This window comes from Erythrolamprus reginae, chromosome 2 (genome assembly GCF_031021105.1).
Source record: "Erythrolamprus reginae isolate rEryReg1 chromosome 2, rEryReg1.hap1, whole genome shotgun sequence".
Classification (NCBI taxonomy): domain Eukaryota; kingdom Metazoa; phylum Chordata; class Lepidosauria; order Squamata; family Dipsadidae; genus Erythrolamprus; species Erythrolamprus reginae.
In genome coordinates, this window is record NC_091951.1 from 243025382 (window position 1) to 243048930 (window position 23549).

General features: G+C 38.8%; 1 protein-coding gene across 4 annotated transcripts in view; it reads right to left on the reverse strand.

Moving 5' to 3' along the window:
- PSD3 (pleckstrin and Sec7 domain containing 3) overlaps window positions 1-23549 on the reverse strand; it is a 248184-nt gene that overhangs the window by 38928 nt on the left and 185707 nt on the right. For all 4 annotated transcript variants that reach the window (XM_070742360.1, XM_070742361.1, XM_070742362.1 and 1 more), the window contains one exon: window positions 9244-9287. In XM_070742360.1, coding sequence (XP_070598461.1) covers window positions 9244-9287 — 44 coding nt within the window. The remainder of the gene's footprint in view (window positions 1-9243; window positions 9288-23549) is intronic.

Consider the following 23549-nt stretch of genomic DNA (forward strand, 5'->3'; position numbering starts at 1 on the left):
CTGAAGGGCAGTGACACTGAGGATCCAGAGGCAAGACTTAGCATTAGGGCTTAGCATTCGGAGGTTGGAAATGTCAATCTGCCTTCCCTGAAGGAGGTCTACCTCTAGATTCTTTCCACGTGCGTTTCAAAATTGAGACATTTCTTCCTGCTCTCTCACTGCCACTGGTCCCAATTACTGTGTTCCCTCGATTTTTGCGGATTCGAACTTCGCGAAAAGTCTATACCACGGTAAAATATTAATTAAAAAATACTTCACGTTTCCCCCCCCTATACCATGGTTTTTCTCGCCTGATGACATCATATGTCATCACCAAACTTTCGTCCGCCTTTAATAAATATTTTTTAAATAAACTTTAATAAATAAACATGGTGAGTAATAATCTAAATGGTTGCTAAGGGAATGGGAAATTGTAATTTAGGGGTTTAAAATGTTACGGGGAAGCTTGAGATACTGTTCATATCCAAAAATAGTGTATTTATGTCCGCATCTCTACTTCGCGGAAATTCGACTTTCGCACGCAGACTCGGAATGCATCCCCCGCGAAAATCGATGGAACACTGTTACTTCCTTTTCTCATTAAACCAAGCATAATCTGATAGCTAATAAGAATTCAAACTCTTTGAAGGCTAGGATGTTTCATGTTTTCCTAATAAGGAACTTCTTTAAAAGCAATAACTTAAAAAAATATAGCAAAAATTAACTTCTCTTATCATCAGGAGCAATTTGTTAGTGGTTGGAAGCATCTTGGAAAGAAAGAAGAAATAATTATGGTATCCTTAATTCAACCAGCTTCCAGCAGTGCAGGAAAATACATCGTAGTGTCCTTTTAAGACTTGCTTGGTGTAGGATGAGAACTTGCATATACAGTGGTACCTCAAGATACGAACCCCTCGTCTTACGAACAACCCGAGATACGAACCCGGGGTTCAGAAAATTTTTGCCTCTTCTTACGAACTTTTTTCCTCTTACGAACGCCAAACCCGAACTTCTGGGTTCGGCGTTGGGAGGCTGCTGGGAAGCCCCCCCGGCTGTTTTAAAAGGTGACAGCCGGGCTGCGGGGCTTCCCAGCAGCCTCCTGAACCCCGAACCCGGAAGTTTGGCTAAAGTTCGGGGTTCAGGAGGCTGCTGGGAAGCCCTGCAGCCTGGCTGTCACCTTTTAAAACAGCCGGGAGGCTTCCCAGCAGCCTCCTGAACCCGAACGCCAAACCCGAACTTCCAGGTTCGGTGTTAGAAGGCCACCAAGAAGCCCCGTCGCCCGGCTGTCACCTTTTAAAACAGCCAGGGGGCTTCTCGGCGGCCTCCCGAACGCCGAACCCGGAAGTTCGGGTTTGGCATTTGGCGTTCGGGAGGCCGCTGAGAAGCCCCCAGGCTGTTTTAAAAGGTGACAGCCGGGCGGCAGCGTTTTTTTTGCGGGTTTTTTTTTGTTGCACAGATTAATTGACTTTACATTGTTTCCTATGGGAAACAATGTTTCGTCTTACGAACCTTTCGTCTTACGAACCTCCCCCTGGAACCAATTAGGTTCGTAAGACGAGGTATGACTGTATTACTACAGGGATCTCCAACCTTGACAACTTTAAGACTTGTGGACTTCAATTTCCAGAATTCCTCAGCTAGCTTTGCTGGCTGAGGAATTCTGGGAGTTGAAGTCCGCAAGTCTTAAAGCAGCCAAGGTTGGAAACCCCTGCATTACTATAGCCAAAAGTAATCCTCATAAAAACAGTCTTATCAATATTAATATAGTCATGTTTTAGTTTCTTTTTCTTTTCATAAAAGATCTCTACTTAACGTGACTCCCTTCAGCATGGAAAGGAAATCAAGTAACAAGGATGAACAGAGAAAGGACAATGAGTGTTTAAAATGTGCTGGCACAGTCTCATCTCCTCTTATTTAGCTGTGAATATCAATAGGGATCCCATGGTGAGATTGAAAGGTGATTAAATGATCAAGCTCACCCACATTCTTGGGTTTTTATCCTTTATTTACGTTGTTCATTTTATGGTTTTAATTGTGCTGCCCAGAGTCTCATTTCACGACAAAGGAGACTATGTAAATCTATAAAATAAAATAAAATAAAATGGTGAGCTTCCCGAATGCATCTGAAGTAGCGCGCCTGACTTCTGTAATGAATTATCTTTAATATTGGTTTGTTGTCAAGCTATCCACTGTTAATCATAAGACAAACCTCAGACACCAAGCCAACAGGAAGAAACTTGACCTGAGCCGTGTTTCTTCTTACCAGCAGTTCTGACACAATGCTTCGAAAGATAAAAGGGAGAAAGCTAAGCATGGGTTTATTCATGCTGCCACAGATTAACTGAAGATTGGATTTCTATCCTTCAGATAATGTTTCCAACCCAACTAAAAAAGTCTTCCAACCTTACAAGCAACCTTTCATCATTAACAACTCGTTTTGCTTACTAGAATAACAAGCAGGCACCTGGCTTGCAAGAGATAATTTGGTTTGACAACCAATCCTTCTGTTATACATTCAGGAAATTCTGTCCCCCACTGCATGGACTGAGTTTGATGACCAAATGGGCACATCACCAAATTCTCCGACTTATCAAACATCTTGCATTGTATTAAACTGTATCTCAATAAAGTTAAAATAACAACAACAATAAGGGAACTGCCAAAACAACAGACAAACAAAAGATCGGTTTCTAATTGAGAAGTTGGTTTTGGAAAAACTGCAACAGAAGGGAGACCAACTTGAGCGTAGCGTGGATTACAAAAAGGCATTCAATTCCCTGCCAGATGATTGGATAATCAAGTGCCTAGATACGACAGGAGTCAGTAGAAACATTGACTTCGTGCAGAGGTGAATGGCACAATGTTTCTGGCCAATGGTGAGAGAGTGGAAGAGGTTAATATCAAGAGAGGGATATTTCAAGGAGACTCAGTATCACCATTACTGTTTGTCATTGCACTGATTCTTCAGTAAACCATACTGAATAATTCAGGCCATAGCGATATCAAACATCAAAAGACATCTGCCAGGCTATTACACCTCCTTTACATTGATGATCTGATACTGTATGAAAATACAACATCTGAAATAGAATCGCTGCTCAACACTGTATTTATAGCCCAAGCTATTGCAGTGACGCTTGGACAGGACAAATATGCCACGCTCACCATCAAATGGGGAAAAATAATGAAAACTGAAGATGCCCTAAAAGAAACAGTATCAAGAGTCTGGATGGAGATGATCACTATCAATACCTGGACACCCTTTCAGCTGACAACGTCAAGCACACCAAAGTCACAAAGGGTTAGATGAGAATACATGATGAGAGCGAAGAAGATTTTAGTCCACATTCAGTGTAGGAAACTAGCATCAAGCAAATTAACCCCTGGGTGATTCCTGTCATTAGATACAAGTTAAGAGAGTGGACTGGACTCAATTTGAACTGAATAAAAGATTGAGTAAAGACCAGTGAAATAATGGCAATGAATTTCCTTCATCCAGGTAGTGATGTTGACAGGCACTTCTTACCAAGAAAAACGGGTGAAGAAGAAATAAAAAGGACATTGAAAGAATATATGAAGGAAAATGAAGAAGACATTCTGAAGCTAACATGCCATGAAAGCTTTCCCCCAGGCTTATTATAATTTATGTTTGGTATGTATGTGCTGTTTGGTTTTTAATTATGATAGGGTTTTTAGTTTTTTTTAATATTAGATTTGTACCAGCATAATATTGTTTTTATCGTTGTTGTGAGCCGCCCCGAGTCTTCGGAGAGGGGCGGCATACAAATCTAATTAATAATAATAATAATAATAATAATAATAATAATAATAATTATTATTATTATTATTATTATTATTATTATTATTATTACTGGAAGGTACTGGAGGGACCAAACTGGCCTATAAGACCAAATGAAGAATAGAAAGAAGACACAGCAAGGAAACGTATTGCATGGCTAGTACATTAAAAAAAAAGCTGGCAAAGCACATAACACCAGACCTGGTAGTGGCCAAGAGCAGAAAAATTGAAGAAAGAGACATATGAGCAAATTTTGACTTTAGAAGACCGAGCTTTAAGAACAAACGTATACAAAGCCAGAATTGAGAAGACAATAATAGATAACAAATGCTGCCTCTGCAAAGAAGCAAAAGAAACAGAGGACCGTCTCATTTTTGCTACTGCAAGAAGATTGCCCAGACCAGGAGTGGGTTCCACTTACCTTTGCTACCTGTTCGCATCATATTTTGCATGCATGTAGCTAAAATCAGCCTGAAACACAGCTGAGGAGCTGATCAGCTGTGCTTCAGGCAAAGGAATAAAGGACAGTATAAACCCAGAGGTGGGCGGGAGGGCCCTTTTTCAAGCAGCATCAAGAAGAGAAGAGAAATAACTAGAGAAAATAATAAGATTCAAAGACCTGCAAATAGAAGGAGACCAGCTTTGGCAAAAGAAAACAAAGATGCTACCAATAGTAACAATAATCCCAATGGGAATGATAGGTGCAATCCTAAAATGTTGGGGGCTCTACTTGAACACATTGGCATTAACAGAATCACCAGTCCTTTGGGAGCTGGGTGGCATTTAAATATGTTACACATGTTGAAAGAAAGAAAGAAAGAAAGAAAGAAAGAAAGAAAGAAAGAAAGAAAGAAAGAAAGAAAGAAAGAAAGAAAGAATAAGTCAATAGTAAAAGACAACTTGTCTTGAAACAGCTAACATCTTGTAAGGAGATATTCAGCATCATCAAACAACATTTGCCAATCCCAGATCCTTGGGTAGGATTCAATTCAATTCAATCCAATCAATTCAATTTAATTTATTAGTCAATTGACCATATCAAAGTAAAAATAGTGACCAAATCAGTCATCATAAGACTGCGACTTATCATAAACAGTATACAATAGTGTAAACTGGTTAAAATACAATAAAAGTAGATAAAATAAAGAGAATTTAAATAAATGAGTTAAAATGCAGTATAATAAGCTAAAATTAAGTAGTAAAACATGAAAATATAACTCATGCAAAGATTTACATTAAAACACATGTAAGATACTGGTATAAAATATTCTTAGGTGAGTTCATCTCCTTTGCAGGCCACCCCAATATGTTCTATAAAACGTGTTCTCATCTGGACAGCCCTGACTATAAACTTAACAGTTCTATAAACTACATATAAATTTGTACCCTGAAGAAAGTAACATAGTTGTTTATTACAGTCCCAATGTATGATTTTGTCAAGTAGGGACTGTAAATACTGAGGAGTATAATTTACAATTGAGTAGGACACGCGCAATGTCTTCTATTTCTGGTGAACCGCAGATGCATGTTCTCTCAAAATATGGTACTTGGTGGAATCATCCATATTTAACCATATAATCTAACTGCTCAAATCTTGCTCTAGTGAGAGCTGTTCTATGGTATTGGGTCAAACCCATTGTCAGGTATTTTTCTAGTTGAAATGATATTTTGTTCTTGGCTAGCCATTTCAGTGACCTGCACTTAGCAAGTGCCTCAGTATCAGCTTGTGCATTAACATCTAGGACTCTTTGTTTAAATATTGCCTTGGCCTGATGTCCGTCTGAAAGCAGCTGTTGTATTGAGAAGCTGAAATGTAGAGTAGCTTGAGAAAGTTGATTGATCCATGTAGTGGGTCGAGGTGTGCCCATCTGTTCTATTGTAGGATTCAATAGGTCAAGGCTGTCAAACTCCCATGGCCATGCCCGGTTTAGCAAAGGGGGGTGAAAGTTGTGATATGTCACGTGACCATGATGACCCAAGTTTGACACCTCTGTGATATATAAAAATCTCAAATCCTGTCTAAATATCAGACTGACAGTACAACGAGTCTGCGGAGAGGGGCGGCATACATACATACAAACAAACAAACAAACAAACAAACAAACAAACAAACAACCCACCCACCCACCCACCCACCCACCAACCAACCAACCAACCAACCAACCAACCAACCAACCAACCAACCAACCAACCAACCAACCAACCAACCAACCAACCAACCAACCAACCATAATTTATAAATTATGGTTGGTTGCACTGTCAGTCAGATATTTAGACAAGTCAATGACTTTGAGCAGCTCACAACAACCAAGGAAACTGCAGTAAAATTGTTGGAATGTAAAAAAATAAAGATACAAGTTGGCAAGCGCAAAAACCCAGTCTCACATTCCCTTGCCAAAACACTTCATTATTCTTCCAACCAACAGCAGAGTAGGGGGCATTCAGATTTTTGGGGAAAACCAAAAGTCAAATGCTGCAATAGAGAAAGCATGCTTCTATGATCCTGACAGATAACAACATTTAAGCAAAGGAGCTTGGACCATGCTAACTCTGCAGAATTAAATCAGTTGGGTAGATCTTATGGAAGGAAAGCACCTGTTAAGTGATCTGGTTCTATGCAGGGGTGAGCTTCAAAAATTTTAGCAAGGGGTTCTCTGCCTGGTTGCTGGATAGTTGTGGCCATGGTGGGAGTCAGCCCCCTACACCATGGTGGGGGAATTAGGGTTCCTTGAGCCTCCAGAAGGGTGAAAATGGCTTTCCCAAACTTCCGGTAGGCCCACTTTTCACCCTCCCCGAACCCCCATGTGTAAACTCACAGCAACCCATCCCTGTATGGAATACAGGGCCTAGTGTTATTAAGCATGAAACAGAAACAATGCAATGAGGAAGACTGTTGTAGACTTGAAAAAGCACCATTTTTGGTGTTCCAGCATGTTTTGAATTGTGGAACAACAGCAGCCTATGCAATGACCCTATCTGATTCTGTGTCAATATATGGCTAAATATATCCTCTTGAGGAAAGCAAGTACAGTGGTACCTCATCATACAAACTTAATTGGTTCCAGGAGGAGGTTCGTAAGGTGAAACAATGTTTCCCATAGGAATCAATGTAAAAGCAAATAATGCGTGCAAATCCTTCAGGAAAATTCCAAACTTTAGAAGGGAGGCGAACAGAGGGCAGGGAGGAGCAGCTAAAGGGGGCGGGTGGAAGAAGCAAGGCTAGGCTAAAGGGTGAGTGGGAAGGAAGAAAGGCAAGGGGGGGAGAACAAGCACCTTGTTCTCGGCAAAATTTTCCTACTTCAAGCAGCCCCTCCCTCCTCCCTTTTCTTTCTTAAAAAGACACCCTTTCAATTCCTCTGCAAGCACTTTGTTCTGGGCAAAATTTTCCTACTCCAAGCAGCCCCTCCCTTTTCTTTCTTCAAAAAAGGGGGAAAAAAGAAACCCCTTCATCCCAGCAGCAGCTGCTTGGGTTCGTAAGGTGAAAATAGTTCGGAAGAAGAGGCAAAAAAATCTTAAACACCGGGTTCCTATCTTGAAAAGTTCGTTAGATGAGGTACCACTGTAGTGTCAAACTTTTTGAATATAACTAAGAGGCATCACCAATTTCTGTTCTCCAAGAAATTACATGTGGTCATCAACTTAAAATTATTGCAGGATCCAATCATCAGGACCAAAGGTTTTACTCTTCTGGGCTTTTAAACTTGTGCTGCAATCCATCCTCGGGCAACTTCACTTTCAAATGTTAAACGGAGTTATGCCTTATTGAGAATATGAATAACAGGTGGCATAAGTTTTAATAAGTAAAAAGATTCCAATAGAAAAACATTTTTGCAGATGTTTTTTTACCCATCACTATTGAGTTATCTTGTACTGCTGTAACTTAGTTGGATAATGAAACATCTGTTCGCAGAAAGCAAAGCTCAGAAATCTGCATACAAGAAACTTGGAAACATTATTTTATGAAATCTAACCAGATATATTCTTCAAGTTATTATCCTCACATTGCAAATGAGACTGATCTTAATAAAGAATGGCTTGCCCAAAACTACATATTTAATAGGTTAAATCAGTCCTTTTCAGGGGCCATCCCAGTTTAGTGATCATGAATGAATTAAGACTGGCTAATGAAAAATAAAAGATGTCTGATATATGAAGACAACAAAGTCAGAATAAAAATAAATACAGATAGTCCTCGACCTACAACCATTCATTCAGTGACTATTCCGAGTTACAACAGCACTGAAAAAAGTGAGCTATGACCATTTTTTCACATTGCAGCATCCCCATGGCCACCTGATCAAAATTCAGTTGCTTGGCAACTGATTCATATTTATGACAGTTGAAGTGCTCTCTGATTAGATTCCCTTAACATCTGTGTTTCTCACTTAACAACATTCTCTTAACCATGGAGGCAAGAGAGGTCGTACAATGGAGCAAAACTCAATTAACAACTGTCTTGGGTAGCAAGGGAAATCTGGGGATCAATTGTGGTGGTAAGTCGAGGACTACCTATAAATAAATGTAAGAGGTTCCCTCTCCTGAACTGCTGGACCCAATCTCTGCAATATGGTAAATGATTTAGCTTTACTAGATAAATTGTCAAAGCAATGGAAACTGCAGTTTAATGTTTCCAAATGTAAAATAATGCACTTGGGGAAAAGGAATCCTCAGTCTGAGTATTGTATTGGCAGTTCTGTGTTAGCAAAAACTTCAGAAGAGAAGGATTTAGGGGTAGTGATTTCAGACAGTCTCAAAATGGGTGAACAGTGCAGTCAGGCGGTAGGGAAAGCAAGTAGGATGCTTGGCTGCATAGCTAGAGGTATAACAAGCAGGAAGAGGGAGATTATGATCCCGCTATATAGAGCGCTGGTGAGACCACATTTGGAATACTGTGTTCAGTTCTGAAGACCTCACCTACAAAAAGATATTGACAAAATTGAACGGGTCCAAAGATGGGCTACAAGAATGGTGGAAGGTCTTAAGCATAAAACGTATCAGGAAAGACTTAATGAACTCAATCTGTATAGTCTGGAGGACAGAAGGAAAAGGGGGGACATTTAAATATGTCAAAGGGTTAAATAAGGTTCAGGAGGGAAGTGTTTTTAATAGGAAAGTGAACACAAGAACAAGGGGGCACAATCTGAAGTTAGTTGGGGGAAAGATCAAAAGCAACATGAGAAAATATTATTTTACTGAAAGAGTAGTAGATCCTTGGAACAAACTTCCAGCAGACGTGGTAGATAAATCCACAGTAACTGAATTTAAACATGCCTGGGATAAACATGTATCCATCCTAAGATAAAATACAGAAAATAGTATAAGGGCAGACTAGATGGACCATGAGGTCTTTTTCTGCCGTCAGACTTCTATGATTCTAGACTCTATTCCATATACTGCAGGTACATCCAATGGAATACCATAAAAGGAATCATTTGAAGCTTATTAGTTCAACATAAGATACTTACACTGCCCACTCAAGCTTTTCGTTTTTGATTGAATTGTAAAGAGCCTGGAAAAGGAAAGAAATAAGAAAAATTAAGTGGATTTGAATGACCATATATAGAAGATAATTTTAAAAAGAAATGTAAACGTCACAAATTACCACATACATGTTGCACTAAGGATTAAAACATTATTCCTTAGCCTGGGGTGCATAAAAGTCTGTGTCGTGTTTTAACATTGTTGAACGCATTTTTTTACCCATTAAACGTGGAGACAAGGAAAGGCTTTTAACAACCCTTTGCTGACTTTGGAGGGGTTCCAAAAGTTAAGAGCTTGTTACACGGAAGTCCTCTTCGAGTGCCTTTGCTAGCTCAGAGTTGGAGAGGATGAGTGGGCTCATATTTAGTATTTTATTACAGATAAAACCTACATGGTCCTTTGGGAACAAGCACAAGGTCTGGTTTACAGATCTCAGTTCTCAATGTTGAAGAAGAAAAATTACATCACTCATAGGATTAATTTCAAATTAACAGAGACCAAAAACATGTCCTGAACAATGATACTGAGGCTTAAGGTGAAGTAAATTTTGATCATATATTGTTTTAGGAAAGCTAAGCCAATGACAACCCACAAAGCTGATTCCAAACTTAACAGAATTCTCCCTTTGAATCCTTATACAAACTCTAGTTTCTACGGTCATTTTTAATATTATGCTCCTTAAACCATTTTTTTTAACACTTAAAATTTGGAATCATGGCTTCTGGCACTTCTTTTTAGAAGGAGAGGTGAACTGTATATATCAAGAATGCACAAATAAGGGAGATAAAAGGAGGGGAAGATGCTACCTCAATGTCGACATATTTATTTTTATCAAGGGATTTAAAGCTCGATGTTTGCATCATGCCCAGTGAACTTGATATTTGGTATTCTGTAATTAAAGTGTCCAAATAAAATTACATTAAATTCATACAGTATTCTGAATTTCTACCCTCCTACTGCAAATCATATTGATAAAAGCTGTTAAAATAACACATCAGACATATAATAAAAGCCATTTCACACCTACTATTTTATCTATTACTGTTAAATATAACATGGTAGAAAGCCCAGACAAGGTGGGAATAGTATGATTGGTAACATTGTTCAACCATATCATTAAATAGCAGGTTAGGTAGCCTTTAAAAGATTCTTAGTACCAGTTTGCTCTTCAAAATTTTCCAATATACAAGTAGAAAGCAACCTTTATATATTTTCTGCATTTATTTAAAGCTGTTTATACAAAATCCTTCCTAAAACCAATGCAGTCATATAATCTTGGGAAAATAAAAACACCTAGTTTCCAAAAAATAACAGTACCTTGTTAGATGAGCATCTCTAGAAAAGGAATTCCATAAACATGACACAAACATCTGTGCTTTGAAATATGAAGCCTGTCCAGTTACTTAACAACTGAAATGCCTCAATATAGTCCCTAACATGCAGCACCAACTTCCCATGTGGTCCTAGCAGCTGGATTCTGAGTTAAGTGTAAATTCATGACAGCCTTCAAAAGGGGTGTGTGTGTGTGTGTGTGTGTGTGTGTGTATCTAAGCTGTGTGACTGAAAACTGAATGTCTTACAGCTCCTGTAAATTTTAGAAATACAGTGCTCCCTTGATTTTCGCGGGTTCGAACTTCACGAAACGGCTATACCACGGTTTTTCAAAAATATTAATTAAAAAATACTTTGCTGTTTTTTCCCTATACCATGGTTTTCATACGTCATCGCCAAACTTTCGTCCGCCTTTAATAAATATTTTTTTTAATAAACTTTAATAAATAAACATGGTGAGTAATGATCTAAATAGTTGCTAAGGGAATGAGAAATTGCAGTTTAGGGGTTTAAAGTGTTAAGGGAAGGCTTGTGATACTGTTCATAGCCCAAAATAGTGTACAGTATTTACTTCTGCATCGCTACTTTGTGGAAATTCGACTTTCGCGGACGGTCTCGGAATGCATCCCCCGCGAAAATCGAGGGAACACTGTATAACAAAACCAAAAATAATCAATGATAAGCAAATACTTCAAAGGCATCAGTCTGTAGTCTTTATACTCTTGGGGGAAGTGTCATCCTTCCATCCCATCACTAAAGCCTTCTAAAAGAGCCAAAGATCTCCAGGGGGAAACACAACACATAAGCCTGAAGAACAAATCCTAAACGTCGCTAGAATATGGATTATTGTCTGCAACAACCACACATCTGAAGATTACCAGACTGCAGGCTGCTTAGTTGAGAGTTCTGCCTTTAGTATCACAGCGGTGGAAAAAAAGTATTTAGTCAGACACCAGTTGTGCAAGTTCTCCCACTTAAAAAGATGAGAGAGGCCTGTAATTGACATCATACATAGACCTCAACCATGAGAGACAACAAGAGAAAACACATCCAGAAAATCACATTCTCTGATTTTTAATGAATTTATTTGCAAATTATGGTGGAAAATAAGTATTTGGTCACCTACAAAGAAGCAAGATTTCTGGCTCTCACAGACCTGTAACTTCTTCTTTAAGAGGCTCCTCTGTCCTCCACTCATTACCTGTAGTAATGCCACCTGTTTGAACTTGTTATCAGTATAAAAGTCACCTGTCCACAACCTCAAACAGTCACACTCCAAACTCCACTATGGTGAAGACCAAAGAGCTGTCGAAGGACACCAGAAACAATATTGTAGCCCTGAACCAGACTGGGAAGACTGAATCTGCAATAGGCAAGCAGCTTGGTGTGAAGTAATCAACTCTGGGAGCAATAATTAGAAAATAAAAGACATACAAGACCACTGATAATCTCCCTCAATCTGGAGCTCCACGCAAAATCTCATCCCGTGGGGTCAAAATAATCACAAGAACGGTGAGGAAAAATCTCAGAACCACACTGGGGAACCTAGTGAATGACCTGCAGAGAGACCAACATAACAAAGGCTACCATCAGTAACACACTAAGCTGCCAGAGACTCAAGATTCTGCAGTGCCAGACGGGTCCCCCTGCTTAAGCCAGTATATGTCCAGACCCGTCTGAAGTTTTGCTAGAGAGCATTTGGATGATCCAAAAGAGTATTGGGAGAATGTCATATGGTCAGATGAAACCAAAGTAGAACTGTTTGGTAGAAACACAACTCGTCGTGTTTGGAGGAGAAAGAATGCTGAGTTACATCCAAAGAACATCATACCTACTGTGAAACATGGGGTTGGCAACATCATGCTTTGGGGCTATTTCTCTGCAAAGGGACCAGGATGACTGATCCATGTACATGAAAGAATGAATATATCGTGAGATTATGAGTGCAAACCTCCTTCCGTCAGCAAGGGCATTGAAGATGAAACATGGCTGGGTCTTTCAGCATGACAATGATCCCAAGCACAACACCAGGGCAACAAAGGAGTGGCTTTGTAAGAAGCATGTCAAAGTCCTGGAGTGGCCTAGCTAGTCTCCAGATCTCAACCCTATAGAAAACCTTTGGAGGGAGTTGAAAGTCCGTGTTCCCCAGCGACAGCCCCAAAACATCACTGCTCTAGAGGAGATCTGCATGGAGGAATGGGCCAACATAACAGCAACAGTGTGTGGCAACCTTTGACCTCTGTCATTACCAACAAAGGATATATAACAAAGTATTGAGATGAACTTTTGTTATTGACCAAATACTTATTTTCCACATAATTTGCAAATAAATTTGTTAAAAATCAGACAATGTGATTTTCTGGATGGGTTTTCTCATGTTGTCTCTCATGGTTGAGGTCTACTTATGATGTCAATTACAGGCCTCTCTCATCTTTTTAAGTGGGAGAACCTGCACAACGGGTGTCTGACTAAATATCCCCCCCCACTGTATATGCAGAACAATGATTAGGTTTGTAACTACAGATCAACTCCTTTTTCATGTCACATTCATCCACTCGAAAAATCAACTATAAGAAATACGTTTTAAGGAAGAAAAATGTGCCTAGATTGCTTATGCAGCTGTTTCTCTTTCTACCACACCAGCTTCAAGAAAGTTTCATTCATTCATTCATTCATTCATTCATTCATTCATTCATTCATTCATTCTACCTGGGCATCCATCTCACATATTTGAGATATCTAGGTAGCTTACAATCAAATAGATAAAATACATAGTGTAAAAAATAAAACGCATAGCAGCCAGGCATCATTCAAACAACTATCAACTTAGCCAGAAGATGGAATCCATTACACCCTAGGACCCAAGACCCAAGTAAAAATAACCCCAAGTTTTCAAGTCCTTTGAAAGTTTAGCAGGGAGGGGCCAATCTAATCTCAGAGGGGATGATGTTCCACAATGTGGGCATTATGGCAGAAAAGAAGTTCCTTATGGGCCCCCCAACCAACACACCTTGCCCGACAGTACCCAGGGATCTAATAGATAAGGTAGATGGCACTGAGGAATGCTGGTCCCATAAATAACTCGGTCCCAATCCATAAAGAACTTTAAAGGTGACAGCCAAATAATTTCAAGCTTGTGCGATCTTCCTGCTTGGCTGATTCAAATCAGGAAACCTCATAAAATCATCATTGTCACGTTAAAAATTCACAATTAATGGCATGCATTTCACCCTAATAGGCTTCCTCATTTCCAAAAGATCTTATTTTTAATTGCCCAACAAGTCAGTACTCAAAGATTTGACCATTAAGTCAGAAAAAGCAGTTAGTAATCCTCTCTAGCCAGCTCTTTCTTTCTTTGCTCTAGGAAACTGAAGCATAGCAAAATACGGCAGGAATTCTAAAACCATCTGAGTGGGGTAAATATTTCATATTAGGAATAATTCTAAATCTGAGTCTGACTAGAGTGTTAGATGTATACTACCTTCAACTTCATTGTAGAAGAATACCTAAATTGTGGGTATGTGTGAGAGCTTGACTAGTAGTTTTACATCTATTCGTATCGTAAGATAACAACATGTTGCTATCAAAATATTGATATTTATTCTAGTTTTATGTTTCTTTCAAAACTTGTTGATTTCAAGACTACAGAATCTTTTTATGCCATATTTTATCCAGCTCCAAGTAATATCCATATCCAAATCCTGGAATGCTGGCAAGATTCAGCTAACCAATGGATATAATCTCCAAGTACTAAATATTGAATTTAGGAAGTTCTAGGTTTAGACATTACACTAACATTCCGTTATTAATGAAGATAGCATGAACCTCCAATCACCATGAATCACTTTCTATTGAGCACTGCATGCTACCTATTTGAAAAGATAATAGTACATTTGGAGATACTGTATATCATTTTCCATATAAAGTATCCCATTACTATGCAAAATATTTCCCCAACAAGGGACAGTAATTTGGATTTAAATAGTGAGAACCTCAAAAAAGGAACAGTTTTCTCCATGTAGATATGATAAAATCAATCCATATTCATGCTCTCCCCTAGTCACTTCAACGGTTTTCTTGAGAAGATAAAAGCTATTTGATAATTGTAAATTTTGTCTCTGTTATATGAACTATGATTTCAGTCTCTGTTAAAGCTGTTGAATGCTCCATAGGTAGTCACAGGTGTTTCTTGAAAGCATGTTTTTTTTAAAAAAGAGGATTAAATTGAGATTAGAGGTTGTATAATCACAATATATGAGGCTCAGATGATCAATGGGATTAAAAGATTGTTATATATTCTCTTTATAAAAGTGCCTGGAGATATTATTCCATGTTAAGTACGACAATTTGATGACTTTGCATATCCATAGTAAATGGCAGCACTTCCAACATATAGGAGAAACAGAATGAATTGATTTAAATATTGCCAGCTACAAGGTCAATCAAGTACATCTCCATGTCCTGGGTCCATCTCCTGCTGACGTTCATTGGGAGCAGGGATTCACATAATGCTAAATCACAATGGCTGGGTTTTATAAACCGTGCTACACTTAATATTCTGCACAAAAAAGGTCATTGTCTTTGTGAAAATATTACTGCATATAATTTCCTTCTACATAGGGTTACAGGCTTCTTAAAGAAGCTCATAAAGTTCTTTTAAATCATTATTAGTGAGCTACATTATGTATTCTGTACACTTCGCTCCAGAATCACTGCACCAAACCATTAGATTTTTTTATTTGGTAAAAAAAACAAAGAAACCCATCATTGTTTCTGAATCATTTTTAAAAGAAAAGAAAGCAAATATGCAAACAAGCCAGCAAGCAAGCAAACGGAGAAAATAATAGTGCAGAAATATTATGTATAAGTAAATAAAAGAATTACCAAGATTGCACAGTTAGTGCTCAGTATATTGCTGAAAGAAATAAACCAGACATTAAATTTTATTTAAGTACATTGAAATATTTTAGCAATGTAAGAATTTGACCAAGTAATAATCTCCATTATTTGTTGTTTGAAAATACAGTACAAAGGAAAAAAAAAACCTACATTATAAATAATACTTTCTAACTTCTCCTTTGTCATACTCTTATATATACTGTATATACAGTATATCATTTTCAGACATTTAAAATGTTTTTGTGTCTGTGAAATATTTGTCAGCTCTTTTATCCCTTAAAAACTATACAATACTCCAGGTATTTATATTCGCCTTGTTGCATAATATATAGTATATATGGAAGCCATTTAATCTGTTATGAACACATGCTATTAATTTTACCATTACAGTACTACATATTCTCCAAGTTTTAATTCCCAATCTGACATTTTCGGTAATGTATTTCTTTTTCTTTCTGTTAAAATTTATCCTTATCATTATAAACAGATATCCTAATCAATTGGTATAGTTCTTGTTGATATGTTTTGAACATATACCTTGTAAAAGGAACCGTGACTTTATTTCAAACTGGACTTTCAAAATTCTTTCAGGAGTGGTAAATCTTGTTCTGCTTTCCCTACGGATTCCAATTGCACAATTTTTCTCTCTTTTTTATCAATTGTTATTTCATTATCTGTCTCTTGCTATTATTCAACACATATTTTGATATCCCCTGAGTCTGTTTTTGTAATGTACTGTTTAGATGTTATCACTAATAGGGAGCTTTCATCACACACAAAGACATTGTATTTAAAAATACATGAGGAAGCCTGAAGACAAGCACTCCCGATTGTGCACAAAAGCCAGCCTTCTAAAACTCGATCTAGGGTTCCCAGCTAGCATGGCTGAAGGACATGTTGTCTGATAATTTGAAGAACTAAAGTCCAGTTACTTTGGGGGACACCTCAGGCCAACATTGTTTTGACATCTGCTCCTCATATTACAACTTTCCAATATCTAATTCCAGACCCAGCTCACAGTTTCAGTTTCTAAAAGCTGAACTCTTTGAATGTGGGCTGGAAAACAGATTCTTCTACTTATGTTTGAGGAGAAATTTGGTCATGACAGAAATCCTGAGAGGGAGTAAAGTCTGTACTTTGGAAAAGCAGCTGCAGCCAGGCAGAACTCTCACTCTTCCCTTATGCATTCAGACGTGCATTCATCTAGTTCAGTGTGAAATTCATTTTTTTTTACTACAGGTTCTGAGGGCGTGGCTTGGGTATAGTGTGGCTTAGTGGGAGTGGCTTGGTGGGCGTGGCAGGGGAAGGATATTGCAAAATCATGGCACCAGACCAGGGTATCTACGAGACCGCCTTCTGCCGCATGAATCCCAGCGACCGGTTAGGTCCCACAGAGTGGGCCTTCTCCGGGTCCCGTCAACAAAACAATGTCGTTTGGCGGGCCCCAGGGGAAGAGCCTTCTCTGTGGTGGCCCCGGCCCTCTGGAACCAACTCCCCCCGGAGATTAGAATTGCCCCCACCCTCCTGGCCTTTCGTAAGCTCCTTAAAACCCACCTCTGCCGTCAGGCATGGGGGAACTGAGATATTCTTTCCCCCTAGGCCTTTACAATTTATGCATGATATGTTTGTTTGTTTGTATGTATGTTTGGTTTTACAAATAAGGTTTTTTTAATTGTTTTAGTATTAGTTTTTAGTATTGGATTTACATGATGTTTTCTACTATTGTTGTTAGCCGCCCCGACTCTACGGAGAGGGGCAGCATACAAATCCAATAAATAAAATAAATAAATAAAAAAAATCGCCATCCCCATCCCACTCTGGGGCCAGTCAGTGGTAGTATTTGCCGATTTTCCAAACTATTCAAAATTTTCACTACCGGTTCTCCAGAATCTGTCAGAACCTATTGAATTTCACCCCTGATCTAGTTACTCTTAGGCATCCAAGCCATGTTGTAGTTTCCTGCAGTAACTTAGCCACACACTGGTGTTTTCAAGCATGTATTCCCATCCAGAGGCAGCCTTAACCCCGTCTATTGAGCTTACAAATGTAAATGCTAAGCAAAAGTGGGAAAGGTGGAAGGGGTTGTAGTACAGAAGATGAAAGCAAATGGCCTACACCAGCGATGGCGAACCTTTTTTCCCTCTGGTGCCTCGCACATGCATGAGTGCCCACACCCATATTTCAATTCAGGGGAAAGTATAAACAACCTCCCCATCCCCCTGGAGGCTCTCTGGAAAGTAAAAACACCCTCCCAGAGCCTCTGTTTATTTATTTATTTGTTTATTTTATTTATTTTGTCCAATACACAATGAGGGTTTTAGTGGGTATATATCAATATACACATAGTAAAATACATGATGAGGGTTATAGAGGAGATACTCCTAGTAAAATATATCTAAGAAATAATAGAAAAGAAGATATAGGAATAGAATATATCAATGAAAGAATAGAAGAAGAGATATAGGAATAGAGGAAAGGTATAGGAGATATAGGAGAGCAATAGGACAGGGGACGGAAGGCACTCTAGTGCACTTGTACTCGCCCCTTACTGACCTCTTAGGAATCTGGATAGGTCAACCGTAGATAATCTAAGGGTAAAGTGTTGGGGGTTTGGGGATGACACTATGGAGTCCGGTAATGTGTTCCACGCTTCGACAACTCGGTTACTGAAGTCATATTTTTTATAGTCAAGTTTGGAGCGGTTAATATTAAGTTTAAATCTGTTGTGTGCTCTTGTGTTGTTGTGGTTGAAGCTGAAGTAGTCGCCGACAGGCAGGACGTTGCAGCATATGATCTTGTGGGCAATACTTAGATCTTGTTTAAGGCGTCTTAGTTCTAAACTTTCTAGGCCCAGGATTGAAAGTCTAGTCTCATAGGGTATTCTATTTTGAGTGGAGGAGTGAAGGGCTCTTCTGGTGAAGTATCCTTGGACATTTTCAAGGGTGTTAATGTCTGAGATGCGATATGGGTTCCAAACAGATGAGCTGTATTCGAGGATGGGTCTGGCAAAAGTTTTGTAAGCTCTGGTAAGTAGTGTGAGATTGCCAGAGCAGAAGCTACGTAGGATTAGGTTTACAACTCTTGAAGCCTTCTTGGCTATATTGTTGCAGTGGGCTTTGGCACTGTGCAAGCCAAAAATCAGCTGACCAGCACACATGCACGTTGGACCTGAGCTAGGGCAACAGCTGCGTGCCAGCAGATATGGCTCCGTGTGCCACCTGTGGCAACCATGCCAGGGATTCACCATAACTAGCCTACAAAAGGAAGTTGAGGCAGCAATTTCAAGCAGGCGAGATGATTTTCATTCAACTGCCTGAACCACAAGCTATGGTGAGTAGCAATTCCTGGTGAGACTCCTGGCTGCAGTTTGAAGCTTTTCTGGGAGACCAGTATCAACTACTAGTACCACAAGGAGCAACCATACAGAACCAGTACTCCATCCCAGTAGTTCAAGAAACATTTGGGAAAAGGCAAAGGTTGTATTACAGGTATTCCTTGACTTACAACAGTTCATTTAGTGACCAAAGTTACAACATCACAGAAAAAAGTGACCTATGACCATTTTTCACACTTACAACTATTGTAGCATCCTCGTGGTCACACGATTTACATTTGAATGCTTGATAACTGAGTCGCATGTGACAGTTGCAGTGTCCCCGGGACATGGGATCACCTTTTGCAATCTTCTCACAAGTAAAGTCAATGGGGAAACCAGATTCACTTAACAACCATACAGTATTATTAATTTATCAACTCCAATGATTCACTTAACAAATGCGGCAAGAAAAGTCGTAAAATGGAGCAAAACTTACTTAACAAATTTCTCACTTAGCAACATAGTTTTGAATTCAATTGTGGCTGTACATTGAGGAGTAGTTGTACTTTAAAAGCTTGGGGATTTTAGTTTGAAATAGTAAAACTTATAGTAAAAGAAGTACTAAGCACATGTTTATGTGGCAACATCACTTTGCAAAGTCCTAGAGGAGTGCAGTTGACCCAGAAAAATAGCCTCTTGTTGGGGAAGTAATAAAGCATTGCGCACAATTTTGCCAGGCTGTGTTGTATCCAGTCCTTGGAGAGGAAAGTACCCTCACAAATCCTTAAAGGTTATTTATTTATACCAGTGTTCCCTCTAATTTTTTTTTGGGGGGGGCGGAAAAGTATAGTGTCTGAGCGGCAGTCCCTTCGGGACTGGGCGGCACAGAAATATTAGATAGATAGATAGATAGATAGATAGATAGATAGATAGATAGATAGACAGACAGACAGACAGACAGACAGACAGACAGACAGACAGACAGACAGACAGACAGACAGACAGACAGACACAGACAGACAGACAGACAGACAGACAGACAGACAGACAGACAGACAGACAGACAAATAAAAAACCCACCCTGTGTGTCTATAACAGTGAGCTCATAATAGGGCAACTCTATCAATATCAAAATGCCACTTAAATAGTTGAGCTAGTTTCAAACTACAGTACATTTTGATTTTCTTTCTCTCTTCCTTACTCCCATTCTTTTTCTTTCTCTTTTCCTTCCTCTCTTTTTTCTATCTGTTTCTCTCTCTTCCTCTCTCTCTCCTTCCCTCTCACTCTTTCCCTCTCGGCTTCTGGGCAGGTTTGGAAAACTCTGAGTTGATGATGATTTTTAAGTGAGCGATTGCTCACTGCTCAGCTTAGAGGGAACTATGGCATTGGCTGCTAATTGCACTGCCTCTAAAAACAGCAATACCTTCTCTCTACATCCTTTGTTTACAGCAACAGATAATCATCTAGGCATCTCAACTGGTATCTTTTTCCAACTGATGTCATTTGTGCCCTTCAGTTTTCTAAGGGTCCAACATATGTTACATTTGCTAAGTGCCGCTATTATATTTACCTTTTAAAATTAACAGTCTAAATATAAGTGTAGAATTTAAAACAAAACAAAAGTTACCCCCCCTCTCTCTCTCACACACACACAGACACACACATTCTCTCTCTCTCTCTCTCTCTCTCTGTGTGTATCTGTATTTATTCATTTATTTCAGCAAAATCTAAGACCAGCCTTTCCATTTAAATATAAGTGCAATATGATATAAAAGCAAACAATCTCAAAGGCCCGAAGTATACATTCGTGAAATGCATACCATTCTTCTGAACGGTATACATTTCACGAAATAAAGATTAAAAAGATGCATTTAATTGTTTTGATATGACAGAAGACTCTGACTTGAAGCTCCAACCAATTTTTAAGGGGTTTTTTTTGTTTTTTGTTTTTGGTGGTGTTGTGGGTTTTTTTATGAATTCATTTTGACAGCAATAGCATGGTCTTGCTAATGATACAGAAACTTTCTGGCACAGTCTGCTACTTCCATGACTCCAAAATAATTTGGCTAAATAAAACTATCCAAAGGTTCACCTGTCTTTCACAATCATATTCTCCTGCACGTCATGTAACAAGGGAATAAACATGGAGATCAAATCCATTCAGAGTTTAATTCTGCGAGCAAGCTATATCCTTCCCAACAGCTGCCATGCAAACGCACTGTGCCGCCTTGGGAGTCCCTGGCTGTCAAAACTGCAAACACAAATTGAAAGAAAAAAACACTGCTCTTCAGTAGCACAGGTCACCCTTGACTTATAACAATTCATTTAGTGACTGTTCAAGGTTACAACAGCATCGAAAAAGTAACTTATGACCATTTTTCACACTTACAACCACTGCCACATCCTCATTGTCCTGTGATCAAAATTCAGACTGATTCATATTTATGACTGGTAAAGTGCCCTGGAGTCATGTGAACATCTCTCAAGACCTTCTGACAAAGAAAGTTAAAGGAGAAGCCAGATTCACTTAACAACCTGTTAGTAATGTAACTGCTGCCGTGGTTCAGTTCACAACTGTGGCGAGAATGGTTGTAAAATGGGGCCAAGGTCACTTAACATCTATCGCATTCAGCAACATCAATTTTGGGCTCCACTATGGTTGTAAATTGAGGATTACCTGTACTTTAGCATTTAATGTTGCACTAAGTGTCCTTCTTTGCTCTCTCTCTCTTTCCCCCCCTCCATGTATATGTATGTGTATATATATACATCTGCAAAAATATATTACATACATACATGCACACGCACACACACACACATGTATATATTTATCAGTTCTTTGCACATGTTTCTGCTGAAGTTTTTAAATTAAGGGAGACTAGGATAGCACTATTTCGCCCTTGTTCTGGCCTCATCAGCTAGACATACCCTTACTGGGATTTTTTTATTTATATATATATATATATACACACACACACACACACACACACACACACATATATATATATACATATATATATGTGTGTGTGTGTGTGTTTGTGTGTGTGTGTGAAATGTTTTTTTAGCTGGAATTTTTTAAAAAAAATTAAGGGAGACTAGGATGGTCCCATTTCGGCCTTGTTCTGGCCTCATCAGCTAGCCACACCCTTCCTTACTGGGATTTGATCCGGTGGACTCTGCCTTGTAAGGCAGAGAATTAGCAGTTGAGCTATCAGATCAGATCCCTTCCAGCTCTGTACCAGGGAGGGGCTATATGTTTGTTTGTTTTTTAATGTCGGATCACCCTGGTATATTGAAGGAACGTCACAGCTCCTTTTTGCCTCTAGGTCCAACCCAGGACCATTTCAAGGCAGTTAATTTATTTATAGCCGACAACTATATTCTGTATGTGTCAAATGTTTTTTATATATATATTCCAAACTTGCAAAGAACTGACAAATAAGTAAAGGGAAACTAGCATAGATCTATTTCAATCTATTTAATATGAAAAAACTGGCCATTGTTCTGCTTCCAAATAATTTTAAATACTGTGGTAATAATTGTTCTACGTCTTAAAGAACCAAGCATTCTCAGTTTATGCAACAGAACCAAATGACGCCTTAGAATGGTTTGGGCTAATTTGGATAGAATTATTCATCAAGCAGGCTCGAAAATGCCCCTATAAAATCATTATGTATTGTCATGTGTTAATTACCCCATGAGTACACTATACTGTATTTTAGTACAGCAAATCTCTCACCTCTCCGATGAAAAGCTTATGAAAACTATGTCCCCATAAACTCTGTGTTAGTAGTGGGATAATAATATTAATGACCGCCACATGGAGGTGTTTTAAGGATTACTGAGATAATGGATGTGCAAATTGTAAAACACTGGGGAGTGCAAAAAAGCATTAAGCTGCAGGCAAAGCAAGGTTTTGTTTTATGTCTTACTTAAACCAGCACTAAATTATCACTATCATTCTGTTAGTTCTACTAAGAGAATTTATTTTTATTTTCTGCCCAACTCCTGACAACCCTGTGCAGTTTAATTGTTTAATTTAATCCATCAATAAAGACCCTGATAGTTTGAGCTAGGATAAACATTAACCCCCAACACGTTGTTTTCTGATGGAATATTAAAAGATTTCTCATTAACGCAAAGCAATCCGAAGTACATTGAATCAGGAGACAGACCACTATATAAATTGGAGAGATGAAATAAACAATCAATAAACAAAACCCAACCCTGCTTAGACAGAAAATTACTAGGACATTGCAGAGCCGTAGTCAAGATTCTGAATTAAAAAATAAATAAAATAAAAATGGAAAAAGCAACAGACACCCATGTGGTACCGCTGAGTCCTAATGAAGGCAATGCCTTCAAAAGGGACAGAGAGCAAGGCAAGCCAGTGGGGCCACTCACGAAAGCGAATCCTAGAAAGTAGAAACTGGACACATTCTCTCTCTGGGTGAAGTGACATGGTGTAGAGCCATGCGCTTCTATTTATTTAGGAACATAAGGAAATGGGGTATGATTACATATACATGTCAAAATGATACATAGCTTCAAACGTATCTTTGAGCCTCTTCCTTTCCCATGCATATCAAGGAAAAGATCTTCAAGGAGTTTCCTAAAAAGCAAATGTTTATTCGCACCTTCTTATCTGGCCTAATCTCCCTCAATTGGCCTGCTGGTCTGTATTGCTCCAGGCAATGAAACCTCCTCCCTTTGATCCTACAATGTCCTGTCCGGAGTTGTGAA